Raw genomic sequence first — 17,782 nt, 5'->3', positions numbered from 1 at the left:
TTGGTTAAGGGTTAGGGTCAGGGTTAGGGTCAGGATTAGGGTTAAGTATGGTTTTGTTAAGGGTTAGGGTTAGGGTTAGGGTCAGGGTTAGGGTTAAGTATGGTTTTGTTAAGGATTAGGGTCAGGGTTAGGGTCAGGATTAGGGTTAAGTATGGTTTGGTTAAGGGTTAGGGTCAGGGTTAGGGTTAGGGTCAGGGTTAGGGTTAAGTATGGTTTTGTTAAGGGTTAGGGTCAGGGTTAGGGTCAGGATTAGGGTTAAGTATGGTTTTGTTAAGGGTTAGGGTCAGGGTTAGGGTTAGGGTCAGGGTTAGGGTCAGGATTAGGGTTAAGTATGGTTTGGTTAAGGGTTAGGGTTAGGGTTAAGTATGGTTTTGTTAAGGGTTAGGGTCAGGGTTAGGGTTAGGGTCAGGGTTAGGGTCAGGGTTAAGTATGATTTGGTTAAGGGTTAGGGTCAGGGTTAGGGTTAGGGTCAGGGTTAGTAAAGTCATGGTTTGGGTAGTGTGAGGGGCCACCTAAAAATGTTGGAAAAAAACGCAAAAGCGGTAAAAACGCGCTAAAAACGCATACAAACGCATAAAAACGCTGTGTTTTTTTCATGCATGCTCATAAAAATGCTTGAAAAAAACGCAGCAGTTGTATGCTTATGTATGCGTTTTTTCAATGCGTTTTTTTGCGGGAAAAACGCGCTGCAAAAAAAAGCAAGTGTGAAACTAGCCTAACCAAGTGTTTTCGGCGGGCTCAAACAATAAGTTCGCGTCCCCTTGCCTGCATGTCTTGCGGCTGTTAGGCAATCCCTGCATGTGTTGCTGCTGTCAAACATCTGCGAGCCATGCAGCCGCGGGGACTAGATCACATTTTTCGAGCACGCCGAAGACACTCAGTCAGCACATGGGCATGCTCGGATAACACCTTAGCTGAGCATGTTCGCTCATCACTAGTTCTGACACCTTATTATGGGAGACTGAAACGTCCTGCACAGAGGGTGTGGCTTCATTCATCACCATTTTTAATATCTCTGCTCACTCGCAGTGATTGAAAACATTCTTGTTTACATCCAGTGGACAATAACCTGTTTTGACCTAGTCTTGCTCGCACAGCTGATGCGCTTGGAACTTATAGAGTTGCAAAACTTTACAATACAATAACACCTTATGAAAGCACGTTGGTCATCACTAGTCAGGACATCACACAGGGCGACGGCCCGTCATCATATAGGAACATATAACAGTCTTGGACACTGCTCATTTTTAGCACACTGCTGCATGTTCTCCTCCGCACCACTCTGTAGCTATTGGTGGCCAGGTGATCACCAAGGCCGTGTTATGGCATCCATGTGTCATCTCCATACAGAGTCACCGGGCAACGCAAGGCAAACGTTGCTCTGCACCAGGCACCTGCGGGCACTCATTTACAGGAACACCATTATATACAAGATTTCATTTACAATTGATATTGACCTACAATTCAGCTGGACGGGATCTTATAAGTCCATTTTATCCTGAGCCCCCTGTTTTATGAACATAACCACGGTGCAGACTGTCACACGGGTAGAAAATAAGAGGAAGCAACGACTGCACAGGGAGACAGTGCCAACCATTACAAGCATGGTAAGGATGGCAACACCAATGCACCTACTGGGCCTGGCGATCACATGATCTCCTGGCAGCCCCAGGCCAGCTCGGCCAAGGACAAGCGTCACAGTAGGGGCTGCTTTCCTCTGTGACCAGGGCACTAGTATACGTAAAGAAAATGATGACGCCCAGAGATCTGTAACGATGCTCTGCAGGGTAAAACACAAAAATATTTATCAAAATATAAGAAAAATGTAATAAAAAAAAAAAAGAAAAAAAAAAAAAAAAAAAAAAAAGTGATTCACACTTCTTCCTCTCCTCTAAAAAGGAAAAAAAATGACATGAGTTCATATACTTTTTAATATAAAACCTACACATATCTTTCAGGTTTTGTGACAAAACTGCGCATAAAATAAAAACACAGCAAAAACGCAACATCTGCAAAGAAACTAATAGGTGCTATTAAACAGCGACAATCATAGGAAACCCACTAAAAAAATGGAGACGCAAACAAATCGGCTAGTTGTTAAGGCCCATTCAGTTCACTAAAGGGTTAAAAGCAGGGAAACTTTGCAAAAGACTGAATCTATGCAGAAGAAGCCTCTTCTCCTGGCCGCGCCGATCTGCAGAGATTGCCCCGGGCGGAATCCATATTGGATCTGGAACTTGTCGTGTGAGAGAGACTCAGCTATGCAACCGAATACAACACTAATATAATCAGCCCATTATACGGCAGCGGCTCCCAGAAACAACAACTGTGCGCAGTTAAAGGGACAGAACCTAGAAAACAATGCAAGACACCTGATGGCAATATCTGACCATGGTGCCATCGCAGATCTACAGTACATCGTCCATTGCAATCGCTGGGGGAGATTTCATGGCGGACATATTGGTCATCGCCGATTTTCCCTGAAGGATTCCCATTCAGATCAAATAACAGGAAAGCTGGCTGGTAACTAATGGGCTGCCACTTTTGTTCTTATTCTGACCCCTGCTCATGGTCCGGCATGGGTGGATAGCTAGAATGGCGGCCATTCAGCACTCCAGGAAAGTTGGATGGTAACTCCCGTGGATTGCCAAGGCTGGAGTGAATCATTAACAATCCAGGAGATAATGCTCTAAATATCGGCGCCTGAGCTATAAGTAAACACAAAATTAATGGACCAAAAACCTCCGACGGAGAAGAGTCAGACAGCAACGCAACGCCTGCACGTCAAAGGAGCACAAGGAAACGCTGAGCACCGCACCATGGACGCGTGGGAGGTGTTTTTCTACCAAAGCATTAAAAAAAAAAAGAAAGTTATTTTCTGTGGAGAAGAAACTAAAAGCAGCACAGTCCAGTGCACAAAATATCACAGCGCCAGATTCCTGCTCTGCCCGAAGCCACCAACGTGGGATTGGACCAGGATCGCTGGGACTCTGAAAGGAAACTACAGCGAGTCTTGGAGGTGACCTACAGTAGACAGACACTGAAGCTGGCCATGCACATTAGATGGCGGTATGTTGATGGGACATACATCTGACTGTCATCTCTCCTATATACAGGAACGCTCGGCCAAGCGCTCCCGTGTTCTCTATTATCTCACCACTGAACATTGAAATCCAACAGGCTGGATCCTTATCGCCTTCTACATCATCTGTCGGGGAGACCCCCATACACAGTCGGCAGATCTTGCTAAAAATCACTGGGGTCGTCTTATCTAATGTCTATGGGGACAGTTAGTCAGAATTTCCTCCTTATTATACTATTCTCTTATCACTGGATTCAACATTAAATCCACCTGCAAGCTGCGACAACGAGGAATCTGATCCTTCACTCCATAAATAGGAAATAGGTAAAGAGGGGGTTTAGGGCCTTCCTATATACACACGCATTTAATATTTATGTTCACATTGGACTCCAGAGATGCAATTACAATTCTTTAGGCTTCAGAGCTGAACTCTTGCAGCTTGTTCAGTGTCTGCACAGGCTTTGCTCTGGTTATTTGTATTCTTAGTGGGGTCATCCTTACAATGGGCATTGCACAGGAATCTGATTCGGGAGAAACTAGTCTTCCCCCCCGGAGTTTAGCTACATAGTTAGCAGAGGTGTCTGAGCCACAAGCTGGCAGTAAAAAAAAAAAAAAGCTCCAGTTCGTACTTAGCATCCAATTGATTTGAGACCGATATATAAGATTAAGATATGGAGGACTAACCGGCACCACAAAGTTAAGACAAGTCATGACTGACATATGCACATGATGTTACCTTTCCGCTGTAGAAATAACCGAAGTAAGGGATTGGCCGTAGTTATCGCTTTGTGGTAATTGTCGTCGTTATTAATAGGTAATAGGTCCCCGTGGATGTCTGCGTACCCCACCAACACATCCACATTGGGAATCTTATGTACATGTTGAAGTAATCCATAGAACTCTTCAAATTTTCCAGGCTTTGACCTTTCCAAGGCAAAGCGTCTGAATTCTGCGCCAAACTGCGAAGACAAAAAAAAAAAAAAATGTTTAACACAAATGTGAATCAGCTAATAGACAATAAATGCCGCATAAATAATGGACTTCTTATCCGTAGAGAATCAGAACAATAACACCATTGGGCTATGAAAATGGGGGGCTGTCATAGGTTATGGGGGGCAGCGAAGAGAAGCATGGCCATAGGCATTTCTTCCTAAAACCAAACTATTACTACCAAAGGGAAATTTTCTGCTACAGATAGGGTCACAAATCGACAACGAAGACAGGCATCTTGAATGTGTTACTTGCGCGTTCTGTTGCGGATATCACAGTACTTTATTTAAAAGAAAAGCACTGACTGGGGTGAAATCCGTAATGAAAATTTGCACAAGAATGAGCTCGCTGCAGATGTGAAACCCCACGCTTTCACTTTTGCGCACATTTCTTCCCGCAACCTTTTAAACTCCGGTGTATAGGTAGTATACGGTCAGATGCTGCAGATTTCTGCACGGCAATGACTCGTGCGCAAAATTATTTGAAAAATGGGGGAGATTTATCAAAATCAGAGCTCTTCGTGAGAAAAGAGGGGCTTGTAGGCAAACGTGCGGAGAGGTCTCAGGATCTACGGCGGCAGGGTCCCTGATAAACATACAATCTATGTAACTAATCAGAGAGCTTGTTTCTATTTTTACGGAAATGGCTTTGTACGAGGCACCGGGCCTGTCGTCAGCTGCATACGTCCCGATACCTCGTTCCCCTCGGATCGGACACACCTATGTGTGACTAAGAGGTCAGAACACATTCTGCCTGTCGGAGGAAGGACAATGCCGAGCGCCTGAGTCAGGCACATAAACACCAAAAAGCACATTACACTCAGGCTTACGGCAAATACTTCATCTGCTCACACTCACTACCGCAGGTATGCGGCTTGCATACTCTAATTAACCCCTTCAACGCTAGTAATAATCATCATTTACGACCTATTTAAAGAACACAGCAGAGAACATTGCATTAATTCAGTAAACGGTGGAGGAATTTCTAATTTACTGCACCCCAAGTTATGTAAAGGATGAACCCTTTAATGTTCTATTAATGACAGTATTGCAAGGTCACATGGGGAATTAGGCCAATGTGAATGAGGCTTTTGATATTTGGGCGACAGACATTTGAGAAAATCATAGAAGAGAAAAAAACAAAAAAAAGAATAAGTCAATCAAAAAGAGAGATTTGTCAGTGTCATGCTAAATTTTCCCTTTGCGCAGGCAGATGTCTCTGAGCTGTGGCTGCAAGTGTTAGGCACGGAGATTTGCTGGAATGGGTAACTGTGCTGCAACATGAAACATGAAGGTTAATAAGCAAGCGACCCGAGCTCGCAAGTTCCAGAAAAAACACATAATAGAGATTTCTAAGAATGGATAATGAGCCGCAAAAATAGCAGCTTGTAACATCCCAGGAGTCTACGTGTACATGTGCATCCTGGCAAGGGTGTACAAATATATCTATCTATATACACATCTCTATCTGCATGCCGGCAAGGGTGAGCACACATGGGTTTGTGTGCGTGCCGGCAAGGCTGCACGTGCCCATAGGCGTAGGCGCGTGCCGGCGAGGGTGCGCGCACACACATGGGCGTAGGCGCGTGCCGGCGAGGGTGCGCGCACACACATGGGCGTAGGCGCGTGCCGGCGAGGGTGCGCGCACACACATGGGCGTAGGCACGTGCCGGCGAGGGTGCGCGCACACACATGGGCGTAGGCGCGTGCCGGCGAGGGTGCGCGCACACACATGGGCGTAGGCGCGTGCCGGCGAGGGTGCGCGCACACACATGGGCGTAGGCGCGTGCCGGCGAGGGTGCGCGCACACACACACACGTATGTAACGAAGAGTGCAAGCAGAGAGCACACACAAAGTTATACTGTCGCACTTTCCCCCATCCCCATTATGATCTCTCCAAGGTTTTGGTACACAGACTGGGCTATCATACGCTGTCTACACTGCTGAATATCAGATTATACGGATTCTCTTGCGGTGTTTCATCATATGCACACAGGGATTTCTCTCCATTAGAGGAGTATTATGTGCCTCTTGACAGCACTTTTTGCTTTTGACGCTTTCGTGCTATTGCTTCACATTTATGAGAGAAGTTTCTAGTACCGCTGATATATTATGGGGAGCACTGCATATATTTGTGGAGAGCACTCAATTATGGGATAGTGTTCCCAGCCAAGCACATTATTTCTGTGGTTGATGGTGTGCGCTTTGTTTTTAATCCATTTTTGTGAGGTCTCCGTATTTGTGTTTTCCAAGTATATCAATAAAGGGTATATATTCTCCAAACATAATAGTGAATACTTTCTACTTGAGCCCGTCTGCTTCAAGTGTTGTCAAATACGGCTTCTTTACAATGTTTGCTCTGCCTGTCATTTTAGGGGCTTCAATTGTACTGATCGTTATGTGCACATACATGGACGGAGCGCTGCGAGTATACCTGTATGCAATCGGGACCTCTTCTGTGTGCTAATAAATATATACATATATTTACAAACACTGGAGTCCTTTTAAACAGATCAACTGCAACTGTTAAACGACATGCACGCTGATCAGTGATTATTTAACAGTCTGTTTAGACAGGCCGACGGCGCTTCCTATGCATGCAGAACGATCGGTAATCGATTGTTCTGTGCACGTAGATTCATTCATCTCGCAAGCACTGGTCCTGCTTCCACTATGTTGACGGTGATTTTTAAGCCTGCTTAAAAACTACTTTAGCCGACGATCGAGCATGTTGTCAGGTGATTGCCGGTCTGTTTTCTGATAATCGGGGAACAGGCATTCCTAAAACGCTCATTTCCGATCATCGGCGGTGTAAATGGACCCTAACACAATTTACTGTCACTGGTAGAAGACAAGCCGAGGCAGGAGCGTAATCTGTTTATCTTTAGAGACACTCAATTAATTAAGGTAAAGCAAACTCTTCCGTGCCCTTGGGGGGTCAGAAGACAATCTGATAGCGCTTGCAGCCAGTCAGGCTCTCTTCATAGTCACCTGCCAGACAGGAGCAGCAGCACAACCTGCTATACAAGCCGCAGTCTGCCACTTAGCGCCCAGATTGCTCGCCCAGGGGTCCGGGCGCTGCAGCTCGTTACGCTGTGCCCAGTGTTAGCGTCCACTTGGTATTTCCACCGTCATCTTTGACTGTATGATTAAGAAGTCCTGCGACTTCCTAACTGTTTCAATTATTCTCCAATTGTTGTTGTTGACGATACATTGTAGCAAACCCGTAGCTGTGCAAAACACCAGGTCCATACTGGTTTCCAGCTCTGGACATGGAAGTTTGACCTTATGGAGCTGGGCAGACCCCTTTACTGGGTAAACGCACATCTGCCGCATTGGGGAAATTTTTTCCAGGAACTCAGTTATTCGCTATCTGCAGGCTGAAGAATAAACGTGAAATATCAAAGGTTACAAATGAAATCACTAGTAGACGTCAGTAAATGCACGAGATATAGAGGTTTGTAGAAAGCGGTCACATGGGAGACTTTCACCCTGCTACGGTCTTAATGCTGCTCTTATAAGGAGCTGAATGTGGACATGGAGGTGGAAGAGAACAACAAGGAGTACAGGCCGGGTGGTCTCTGCGGCAGGAAAGATGCAACATTGCTGTCCCTTTGGGCAAAGACGTAAGCAGTATAGTCATACAGTGGATGTCTGCCAGCCAGGAAGTCCGTGCAGCATGGATGAAATCAATACGAGGACCCTACTGGTGAATGCCTGTACACCGCTCTATCCCAGGACAGGAGGGTCTGATGTCTGTTGCGAGGGTGGAATTCCCCCTCCAGCTATGAGGGTGCAAATTCACACAGCCCTTAGCAAACAAGGATAGTGCCAACATGAACCAGAACCCCAAAGATACCCACTGATGACCGCACACAAAGAAAGCTAAAGAGTCTGAGGCGCAGAGGATTTAAGGACAGTTACTATAAATATGAGAGGAGATTCACTGTGACTACTGCAAAGTAGGGCCGACATGCTTAATAAATAGCAAGCTCATAGAAAAATGCAAAAGCATCAAATACTGGAACAATATGCACTAAAGACCCCTGAGCAGGTGCGGAGTCCTGCAGATCTAGGGCAGGCGCTAGTGCGCTGCCCGCTGACCTCAGTGTGCTCACGGCGGGGCTGGGTAAGTCTTGGACCTTGCCATGCTGGATTAAGACCTGGCAACGTCACAAGGACGGGACATAGCAAGACGCTAATTATAACTGCTGCTCTGCCGGGAAGTGTTACCTGGGGGACGCCTCTGCAGGCGGAATCCATCAGGTGTAAAAGGTATGGGTTCTGCAGGACAACTCGGAGATAACAGCACCACTGGCAACAAGGATCTTACTCACATGCCACAGTAACCAGATATTTCCCCAAAATCCTGAAATCAAGACATTCTGCACAGTCTGATAAGTCTTACCTCTGCCAATAGTACAGTGATCTGGAAAAGCTGAGAAACAACAAACATGGCATTTATTTCAGCTTCTATAAAAGCAAGCATCCAGCTTTCCCAAGCTGCTGAAAGGCAAATCCATACCTAACTTGTCTCCTCCATACATCTGTGACCTCGTCTCCCGGTACTTTCCTGCACGCAACCTCCGATCCTCACAAGATCTCCTTCTCTACTCCCCTCTTATCTCCTCTTCCCACAATCGCATACAAGATTTCTCTCGCACATCACCCCTACTCTGGAACTCTCTACCACAACATATCAGACTCTCACCTACCATCGAAACCTTCAAAAAGAGCCTGAAGACCCACCTCTTCCGACAAGCCTATAACCTGCAGTAACCACCGATCGACCAAACCGCTGCACGACCAGCTCTACCCTCGCCTACTGTATTATCACCCATCCCTTGAAGATTGTGAGCCCTCGCGGGCAGGGTCCTCTCTCCTCCTGTACCAGTTATGACTTGTATTGTTTAAGATTATTGTACTTGTTTTTATGTATACCCCCCTCACATGTAAAGCGCCATGGAATAAATGGCGCTATAACAATAAATAATAATAATAATAATAATAATACCTGCAGATTGTCATTTAGCGAATGCAGCCACCGCAGCAGTCTGTCAGCTGAAAAGCAAAGCTGCACACTTACGTCCACCTCCATTAGGAGCACACTGGCACAAGTAGGGAGGATTTTAGTTTGAGTCCCTAGGATTCCTTGTGACTACATCTATAACAGGCAAAACACATTCCACAGAAGTTGTCAGGAAGCTCTCCGAGCATTCGTGAGGTAGACGAGGCAAGGATTGCTATTGGCCTCTCGGAGAGGTAGCGCTTCATTAATAGGATGGGAAGCTTTCCCAGGCTCCTGAGTGGTGACTCTCAGCTGTGCAGGGACACATTTCACAGTTGTGCTTGGAAGAAAGAAGTTTTTCTAATCCTGCAAAACTCCTTTACTTTAGTCCCCCCAGAGAAGAGAGTGGACACCAGAGGCTGCTCCACCTGCATGAGGCCCAGTATGAGGTGTAGGTACAGATCAGCTGACCTGCACCTGTGCACAGTAGGAAGAGCGCTGTGACGCCCGGGCTGATCTGTACAATGCATGTATGGCAGATCTCGCCCCTATTACGTCAGCAACGGGCAACTTTCTAACAGCACATACTCGACACCGCTGCTGACAACTCTATATTTAGCTCTCACAAATCACACACCTAGAGGTGTTATGTAAGGAGAGCAAATAATAACAAGGGATACTGTGTAACCCGGAGGATGGGCGGGGGGCACACTACCAGACACAGCCCATACACAATCTGCAACACCTCGGGGTCACTTATGACCACCCACAAGAAAACAGGCAGGTGCCAGCACCCAAGAGTCTTCTAAGTACAAACTACCTGGAAAGATCCTTACCTGGCACTCCCAGTGGGCACCATCCCTGGTACGAAGCTTCACATCACCAGGCAGTGCCCACCTGAGAAACCCTCCGCTTTATACTACAACAGCTAGCTACCTGGGGGCGCACTTTCATCTTCCGCAAATAGCCCCCATTTCACCTTTGCCTCTCCACTTCTCAAGCCAGCGGGCATCACCAATATGCACCCTTCTCTTTTTCAACAAGTGCCACCTACATGTATCTTCCTCCACGCCCATCACGTGTACCCTATATGCATCCTTGTCTTTCCCCAAACTGGTGCCCCCCAACAAACCCACTCTTTTCTAACAGGAAGCACATACTCCATGTCCCCTCCTCCACCTTATAAACTTCTCCTATCCAACATGTGCCCCCCCACGTTCCCTTTCCCCTCCCCGGCAGGTGCCCCCCCACGTTCCCTTTCCCCTCCCCGGCAGGTGTCCCCTTCTCCTCCCCGGCAGGTGCCCCCCCATGTTCCCTTCTCCTCCCCACGTCCCTTTCTTCTCTCCGGCAGGTGTCCCCTTCTCCTCCCCCGCAGGTGCCCCCCCCATGTTCCCTTCTCCTCCCCCGCAGGTGCCCCCCCCCATGTTCCCTTCTCCTCCCCCGCAGGTGCCCCCCCCATGTTCCCTTCTCCTCCCCACGTCCCTTTCTTCTCTCCGGCAGGTGTCCCCTTCTCCTCCCCGGCAGGTGCCCCCCCACGTTCCCTTCTCCTCCCCCGCAGGTGCCCCCCCACGTCCCCTTCTCCTCCCCGGCAGGTGCCCCCCCACGTCCCCTTCTCCTCCCCCGCAGGTGCCCCCCCACGTTCCCTTCTCCTCCCCCGCAGGGGCTCCCCCAAGGTTCCCTTCTCCTCCCCCGCAGGTGCCTCCCCATGGTTCCCTTCTCCTCCCCCGCAGGTGCCCCCCCATGTTCCCTTCTCCTCCCCCGCAGGTGCCCCCCCATGTTCCCTTCTCCTCCCCCGCAGGTGCCCCCCCATGTTCCCTTCTTCTCCCTGGCAGGTGCCCCCCACGTCCCTTTCTTCTCTCCGGCAGGTGTCCCCTTCTTCTCCCCGGCAGGTGCCCCCCACGTCCCTTTCTTCTCTCCGGCAGGTGTCCCCTTCTTCTCCCCGGCAGGTGCCCCCCACGTCCCTTTCTTCTCTCCGGCAGGTGTCCCCTTCTTCTCCCCGGCAGGTGCCCCCCACATCCCCTTCTCCTCCCTGGCAGGTGCCCCCCCAGTCCCTTTCTTCTCTCCGGCAGGTGCCCCCCCATGTCCGCTTCTCCTCCCCGGCAGGTGCCCCCCACGTCCCTTTCTTCTCTCCGGCAGGTGTCCCCTTCTCCTCCCCGGCAGGTGCCCCCCACGTTCCCTTCTCCTCCCCGGCAGGTGCCCCCCCACGTTCCCTTCTCCTCCCCCGCAGGGGCTCCCCCAAGGTTCCCTTCTCCTCCCCCGCAGGTGCCCCCCCATGTTCCCTTCTCCTCCCCCGCAGGTGCCCCCCCCATGTTCCCTTCTCCTCCCCCGCAGGTGCCCCCCCATGTTCCCTTCTCCTCCCCCGCAGGTGCCCCCCCATGTTCCCTTCTCCTCCCCCGCAGGTGCCCCCCCATGTTCCCTTCTCCTCCCCCGCAGGTGCCCCCCCATGTTCCCTTCTCCTCCCCCGCAGGTGCCCCCCCATGGTTCCTTCTTCTCCCTGGCAGGTGCCCCCCACGTCCCTTTCTTCTCTCCGGCAGGTGTCCCCTTCTCCCCGGCAGGTGCCCCCCACATCCCCTTCTCCTCCTTGGCAGGTGCCCCCCACGTCCCTTTCTTCTCTCCGGTAGGTGCACCCCCATGTCCGCTTCTCCTCCCCGGGAGGTGCCCCCTTCTCAGCCCCAGTCCGGTGCCGCCTCCTCCCCTGCGGCAGGTGTCTGTAGTACGCACCCTTCCCCTCTCTCCCCCTCCAGCTTCTCCGGCACGTACCTTGCTCTTCACCTCCACGGTACCCAGGGACCTGCTGCTGGTGCCCGTAGACCGGTGGCTCCGGTTCATGTTGCCGTTGAGCGCTCTCTCCTCTCGTCTCTTCGTCCACCTTGCGCTTGTAACTGGAAGGTATTCCCGTGTGACACGGAGCCTGGAACCGCTACGTCACAATCCCACCTCTCGGTCGTCTGCGTCAATACCCCGCCCACTGCCCCATCCGCAGACCACGCCCATTACAAGGCCAGCCGGACACCTGGAAAGGAGCGCTGCGTTACGTGATGACGTCACTATGGCCGGCTACCATGGAAACAACAACAAATGTGACAGCAAAGTGTAAGAGGAGGGGAGACAAAATGTGTGATAGACAAGACTCCGCTTTGTGCGGGCGACACCTACCTGTACACATGGAGCGGTCCTCCTAAATAGTGACACCTACCTGTGTATAAGGAGCGGTCCTCCTATATAGTGACACCTACCTGTGTATAAGGAGCGGTCCTCCTATATAGTGACACCTACCTGTGTATAAGGAGCGGTCCTCCTATATAGTGACACTACCTGTACATAAGGAGCGTTCCTCCTAAATAGTGACACCTACCTGTACACATGGAGCGGTCCTCCTAAATAGTGACACTGCCTGTATATAAGGAGCAGTCCTCCTATATAGTCACACCTACCTGTACATATGGAATGGTCCTCCTATATAGTGACACTGCCTGTATATAAGGAGCAGTCCTCCTATATAGTGACACCTATCTGTACATATGGAGCGGTCCTCCTATATAGTGACACTGCCTGTGTATAAGGAGCGGTCCTCCTATATAGTGACACCTACCTGTGTATAAGGAGCAGTCCTCCTATATAGTCACACCTACCTGTACATATGGAATGGTCCTCCTATATAGTGACACCTATCTGTACATAAGGAGCAGTCCTCCTAAATAGTGACACTGCCTGTATATAAGGAGCAGTCCTCCTATATAGTGACACCTACCTGTGTATAAGGAGCAGTCCTCCTATATAGTCACACCTACCTGTACATATGGAATGGTCCCCCTATATAGTGACACCTATCTGTACATAAGGAGCAGTCCTCCTAAATAGTGACACTGCCTGTATATAAGGAGCAGTCCTCCTATATAGTCACACCTACCTGTACATATGGAATGGTCCTCCTATATAGTGACACCTATCTGTACATATGGAGCGGTCCTCCTATATAGTGACACTGCCTGCGTATAAGGAGCGGTCCTCCTATATAGTCACACCTACCTGTACATATGGAGCGGTCCTCCTACATACTGACACCTACCTGTGTATAAGGAGCGGTCCTCCTATATAGTGACACTTACCTGTACATATGGAACGGTCCTCCTATATAGTGACACCTACCTGTACATATGGAGCGGTCCTCCTATATACTGACACCTACCTGTGTATAAGGAGCAGTCCTCCTATATAGTGACACCTACCTGTACATATGGAACGGTCCTCCTTTATAGTGACACCTACCTGTGTATAAGGAGCGGTCCTCCTATATAGTGACACCTACCTGTACATATGGAACGGTCCTCCTATATAGTGACACCTACCTGTACATATGGAACGGTCCTCCTATATAGTGACACCTACCTGTGTATAAGGAGCGGTCCTCCTATATAGTGATACCTACCTGTACATATGGAGCGGTCCTCCTATATAGTGACACTGCCTGTATATAAGGAGCAGTCCTCCTATATAGTGATACCTACCTGTACATAAGGAGCGTTCCTCCTAAATAGTGACACCTACCTGTACACATGGAGCGGTCCTCCTAAATAGTGACACTGCCTGTATATAAGGAGCAGTCCTCCTATATAGTGACACCTACCTGTGTATAAGGAGCAGTCCTCCTATATAGTGACACCTACCTGTACATATGGAGCGGTCCTCCTATATACTGACACCTACCTGTGTATAAGGAGCGTTCCTCCTATATAGTGATACCTACCTGTACATATGGAGCGGTCCTCCTATATAGTGACACTGCCTGTATATAAGGAGCAGTCCTCCTATATAGTGATACCTACCTGTACATATGGAACGGTCCTCCTATATACTGACACCTACCTGTACATATGGAGCGGTCCTCCTATATACTGACACCTACCTGTACATATGGAGCGGTCCTCCTATATAGTGACGCCTACCTGTGTATAAGGAGCGGTCCTCCTATATAGTGACACCTACCTGTGTATAAGGAGCAGTCCTCCTATATAGCAACACCTACCTGTATATAAGGAGCGGTCCTCCTATAGCGAAACCTACCTGTGTATAAGGAGCGGTCCTCCTATATAGCGACACCTACCTGTGTATAAGGAGCGGTCCTCCTATATAGCGACACCTACCTGTGTATAAAGAGCGGTCCTCCTATATAGTGACACCTACCTGTACATAGGGAGCAGTCCTCCTATATAGTGACTCCTACCTGTGTATAAGGAGTGGTCCTTCTATATAGTGACACCTACCTGTATTTAAGGAGTGGTCCTATATAGTGACACCTACCTGTACATATGGAGTGGTCCTCCTATATAGTGACACTCACCTGTCTATAAGGAGCAGACCTCCTATATAGTGATACCTACCCGAACAAAAGGAGTGGTCCTCCTATATAGTGATACCTACCTGTACATATGGAACGGTCCTCCTATATAGTGACACCTACCTGTCTATAAGGAGCAGCCCTATATAGTGACACCTATCTGTGTATAAGGAGCAATCCTCCTATATAGTGACACCTACCTGTCTATAAGGAGCAGTCCTCCTATATAGTGATACCTACCTGTGTATAAGGAGCAGTCCTCCTATATAGTGACACCTACCTGTGTATAAGGAGCAGTCCTCCTATATAGTGACACCTACCTGTCTATAAGGAGCAGTCCTCCTATATAGTGACACCTACCTGTGTATAAGGAGCAGTCCTCCTATATAGTGACACCTACCTGTGTATAAGGAGCAGTCCTCCTATATAGTGACACCTACCTGTGTATAAGGAGCAGTCCTCCTATATAGTGACACCTACCTGTGTATAAGGAGCAGTCCTCCTATATAGTGACACCTACCTGTGTATAAGGAGCGGTCCTCCTATATAGTGATACCTACCTGTCTATAAGGAGCAGTACTCCTGCATAGTGATACCTACCTGTATATAAGAAGCAGTCCTGTATTAGACCTGATGAGACTGGTGTACTTACTTTGAAAATTCATGTCAGTGTGACTTCATAATCCTAAAATAAAAATGAGCATTTTATGACCACAGCTCTAGCAATTTAGAAGGGAACCTGTCACCAGGTTTTCCCAATATAAAATACAGCCACTGCCTTTAGGCTACAGTATGTGCACACGGTGCGGATTTTGCTGCAGATCCGCAGCATTTCTGGCCCTGCGGGTCCGCAGCATAATCTGCTGCGTTGTGCAGTACCAATTTACTTTATGCAAAATGGAAACCGCTGTGCACATGCTGCGGAATTTTCCGTGTGGTTTTGCTGCGGTTTCAAATCCGCAGAAAGAAATGACATGTCACTTCTTTTCTGCGGATTCCGCTGCGGTTCACCATCTCCTCCATTGTAGAGGTGATAAACCGCAGGATAAAACCACAGTTTAATCCGCAGGTAAACCGCAGGTCTTTTGACCTGAAATTTACCTGCGGATTTTACAAAATCTGCGGGGAGAAATCCGCAGCACCTAAAAACTACGTATGCACATACCCTTAGTGTTTTAAAACTGATACAAAACCGGACTTCTTCCCAAGAAAACGCAAGTTTTTTGCACCTTTTTTTCCGCGCGTCTTCTGGACTCATAGGAAACAGCTGAAAACGCGGACTGAAGCAGAAAATAATGAGCATGCTGCGTTTTTAGCCGCTAAGCGTTTCCTATGCGGAAAAAAACACATCAATTGGCACAATAAGGCCAAAATGCATTAAAATTAACGGGATGCTTATTTTAAGTGGTTTTGAAGCGATTTGACCCCGAAAAACGCTTCAAAAACGCTTCAAAAATGCAACGTGGGCACACAGCCTTAAAGCCTCTATTACAGCAGTCAAGCAACCTGCACATCAGTCCCAATCCCCCTCTCTCTGCATATCCCCAAAAATAAAGATCAACAATTATCACAATCAAAAATCCACAGACTGGATATATAGAGTGACTACCACACATAAGACAATAAAAATGTATAATTTTATTAGAGTATATTTAAAAGAAAAGAAGATAAGGTACGTCAACATAGAGGGACACAGAACAAGGACTTAAGAAGTCCATATGTCCACAGAAGGTAGAATTAATAACAATAGCAATAAACTAATATTACCCCATTGTATAATAGCCATCCTAGATATGCATTTGGAAATGGGCATATAGAACATATAAAAAGTATAAATACCTCTAAAGTGGATTCAATGGAGGGTAGTGCCATCCTGTCCTGTGTTCCGCACCCTGACACGCGTTTCAAAGCAGTTCCTCGGTTGAAACGCGCATCGTGGTGAGGGACACAGGACAGGACGCCACTACTCTACATTGGATTCACTTTTCGGTAATTATACATTTTATATGGACTATACGCCCATTACCAAATGCATATTTGCTGAACTACCTTATTTTCTTTTAAATATACTCTGTTAAAATTATACATTTTTACTATCTTATGTCTGATAGTTACTATATATATCCAACCTGCAGATTTCTGGTTGCGATAATTTTGATATTTATTAATTGCAAGGGTGACCCTAGGAATTACCACCCTCTCAGTATATATTGGCACGTTTGTTGATATTGATATCCCCCAAAATACCTTATATTATCCCCCATACATCGCAGTCATGTCCTATGGGCATCGCTGGTCTTGGTCAGCACCTCCTCTGTTATCACAATCGGCATCTGCGCATGCGCCGACTTTACTTCCAGGTCAACGGCGCTCTTTGTACTCTCCTTGTGCATTCGCAGAGTACATTACTCTGCCCTCAGTAGGACAGAGAGAAGTGCGCCTGCGCAGGAGCGAGATTGGGGGACGCTGTGGAGATGATGTCGGACGCATCATCTACATGACGCAGGGAAGGACTATGGCGATTGCAACAAGGGAGGGGGCGCAAGTGCAAGACCAACTCATTGGGCTGGCCAAAGTGGACAGCTCTATATGGGGGGATTCTAAAAGGTATTTTTTGGGTTACGCAGAAGGGGATTGGGGACTTATAAAAAAAAAACAGATTTTTAACAGCCATTCTTACATTACTTGGATTTTTAAAGTAAGTACGCATGCCTCATCAGGTCTACGATATCTATTTAATAAGGCAAACTGGTTATATTGTGAAATTTGTTGACAGATCTTCTTTAAAAAGGACCCAACACCTCTTCTTATTGTTAATATTCATAAAATAAAAGCTCTTGGGCATCTGTATTTTTTAGAACTCTGCATTGTATCGTTCCTCTGTTATTCCTACTACACATTTATGAATAAAGTGACAACTGGGTGTTCCTAATTGGGGTTGTGTCCTTCCATATTCTGACACTGTCCAATCAGTGCTGCCGATGTCAGTCTGGGTAGGGACACACCCCTTTGACAAAGTAAAAGGTAACACCCTGTTGACAATGTATTCATAAATGTTCAGGAGCAATAACAGAGGGATGGCACAACTCAGAATTACAAGGAAAGATGCTTCAGAATTGTTGTTACATGGATAACACAAGTATTTTTGTGCCAGGAGTGGCAACAGGTCTTCTTTACGAGCTGATAAGTGCAATGTCCTCAGGCACTCTCCAGAGATGACAGCGGCGGTGTAGTATGGGCAGCCATACTTGTGGCTGTGCCCAGCTGGGGTGGGGGTGGCTCTGACATGTAAAGATGGAATTTATGGCTGTGATAATTGCAGTGATGTTGTCATCACGGATCATAGACACTCTGTTCCGTATAG

The 17,782-nt window shown here is 47.8% G+C and overlaps 1 protein-coding gene across 1 annotated transcript in view; it reads right to left on the bottom strand.

Annotated features, from left to right (window-relative positions):
* PARD6B (par-6 family cell polarity regulator beta) overlaps positions 1–12,086 on the bottom strand; it is a 36,714-nt gene extending 24,628 nt beyond the window's left edge. The window contains exons 1-2 of the mRNA XM_073580604.1: positions 11,841–12,086; positions 3,819–4,041 (exon numbers count right to left, since the gene is read on the bottom strand). Of these exons, the coding sequence (XP_073436705.1) occupies positions 3,819–4,041; positions 11,841–11,909 (292 nt within the window). The 5' untranslated portion in view covers positions 11,910–12,086. The remainder of the gene's footprint in view (positions 1–3,818; positions 4,042–11,840) is intronic.
* Between the last annotated feature and the right edge of the window lie 5,696 nt (positions 12,087–17,782).

Source organism: Dendrobates tinctorius, unplaced genomic scaffold, assembly GCF_039654945.1.
Source record: "Dendrobates tinctorius isolate UK_male_01 unplaced genomic scaffold, ASM3965494v1 ptg000065l, whole genome shotgun sequence".
In the NCBI taxonomy this organism is placed as follows: domain Eukaryota; kingdom Metazoa; phylum Chordata; class Amphibia; order Anura; family Dendrobatidae; genus Dendrobates; species Dendrobates tinctorius.
The sequence above is the reverse complement of the archived record's forward strand: the minus strand, read 5'-3'. Positions and strand labels throughout refer to the sequence as shown.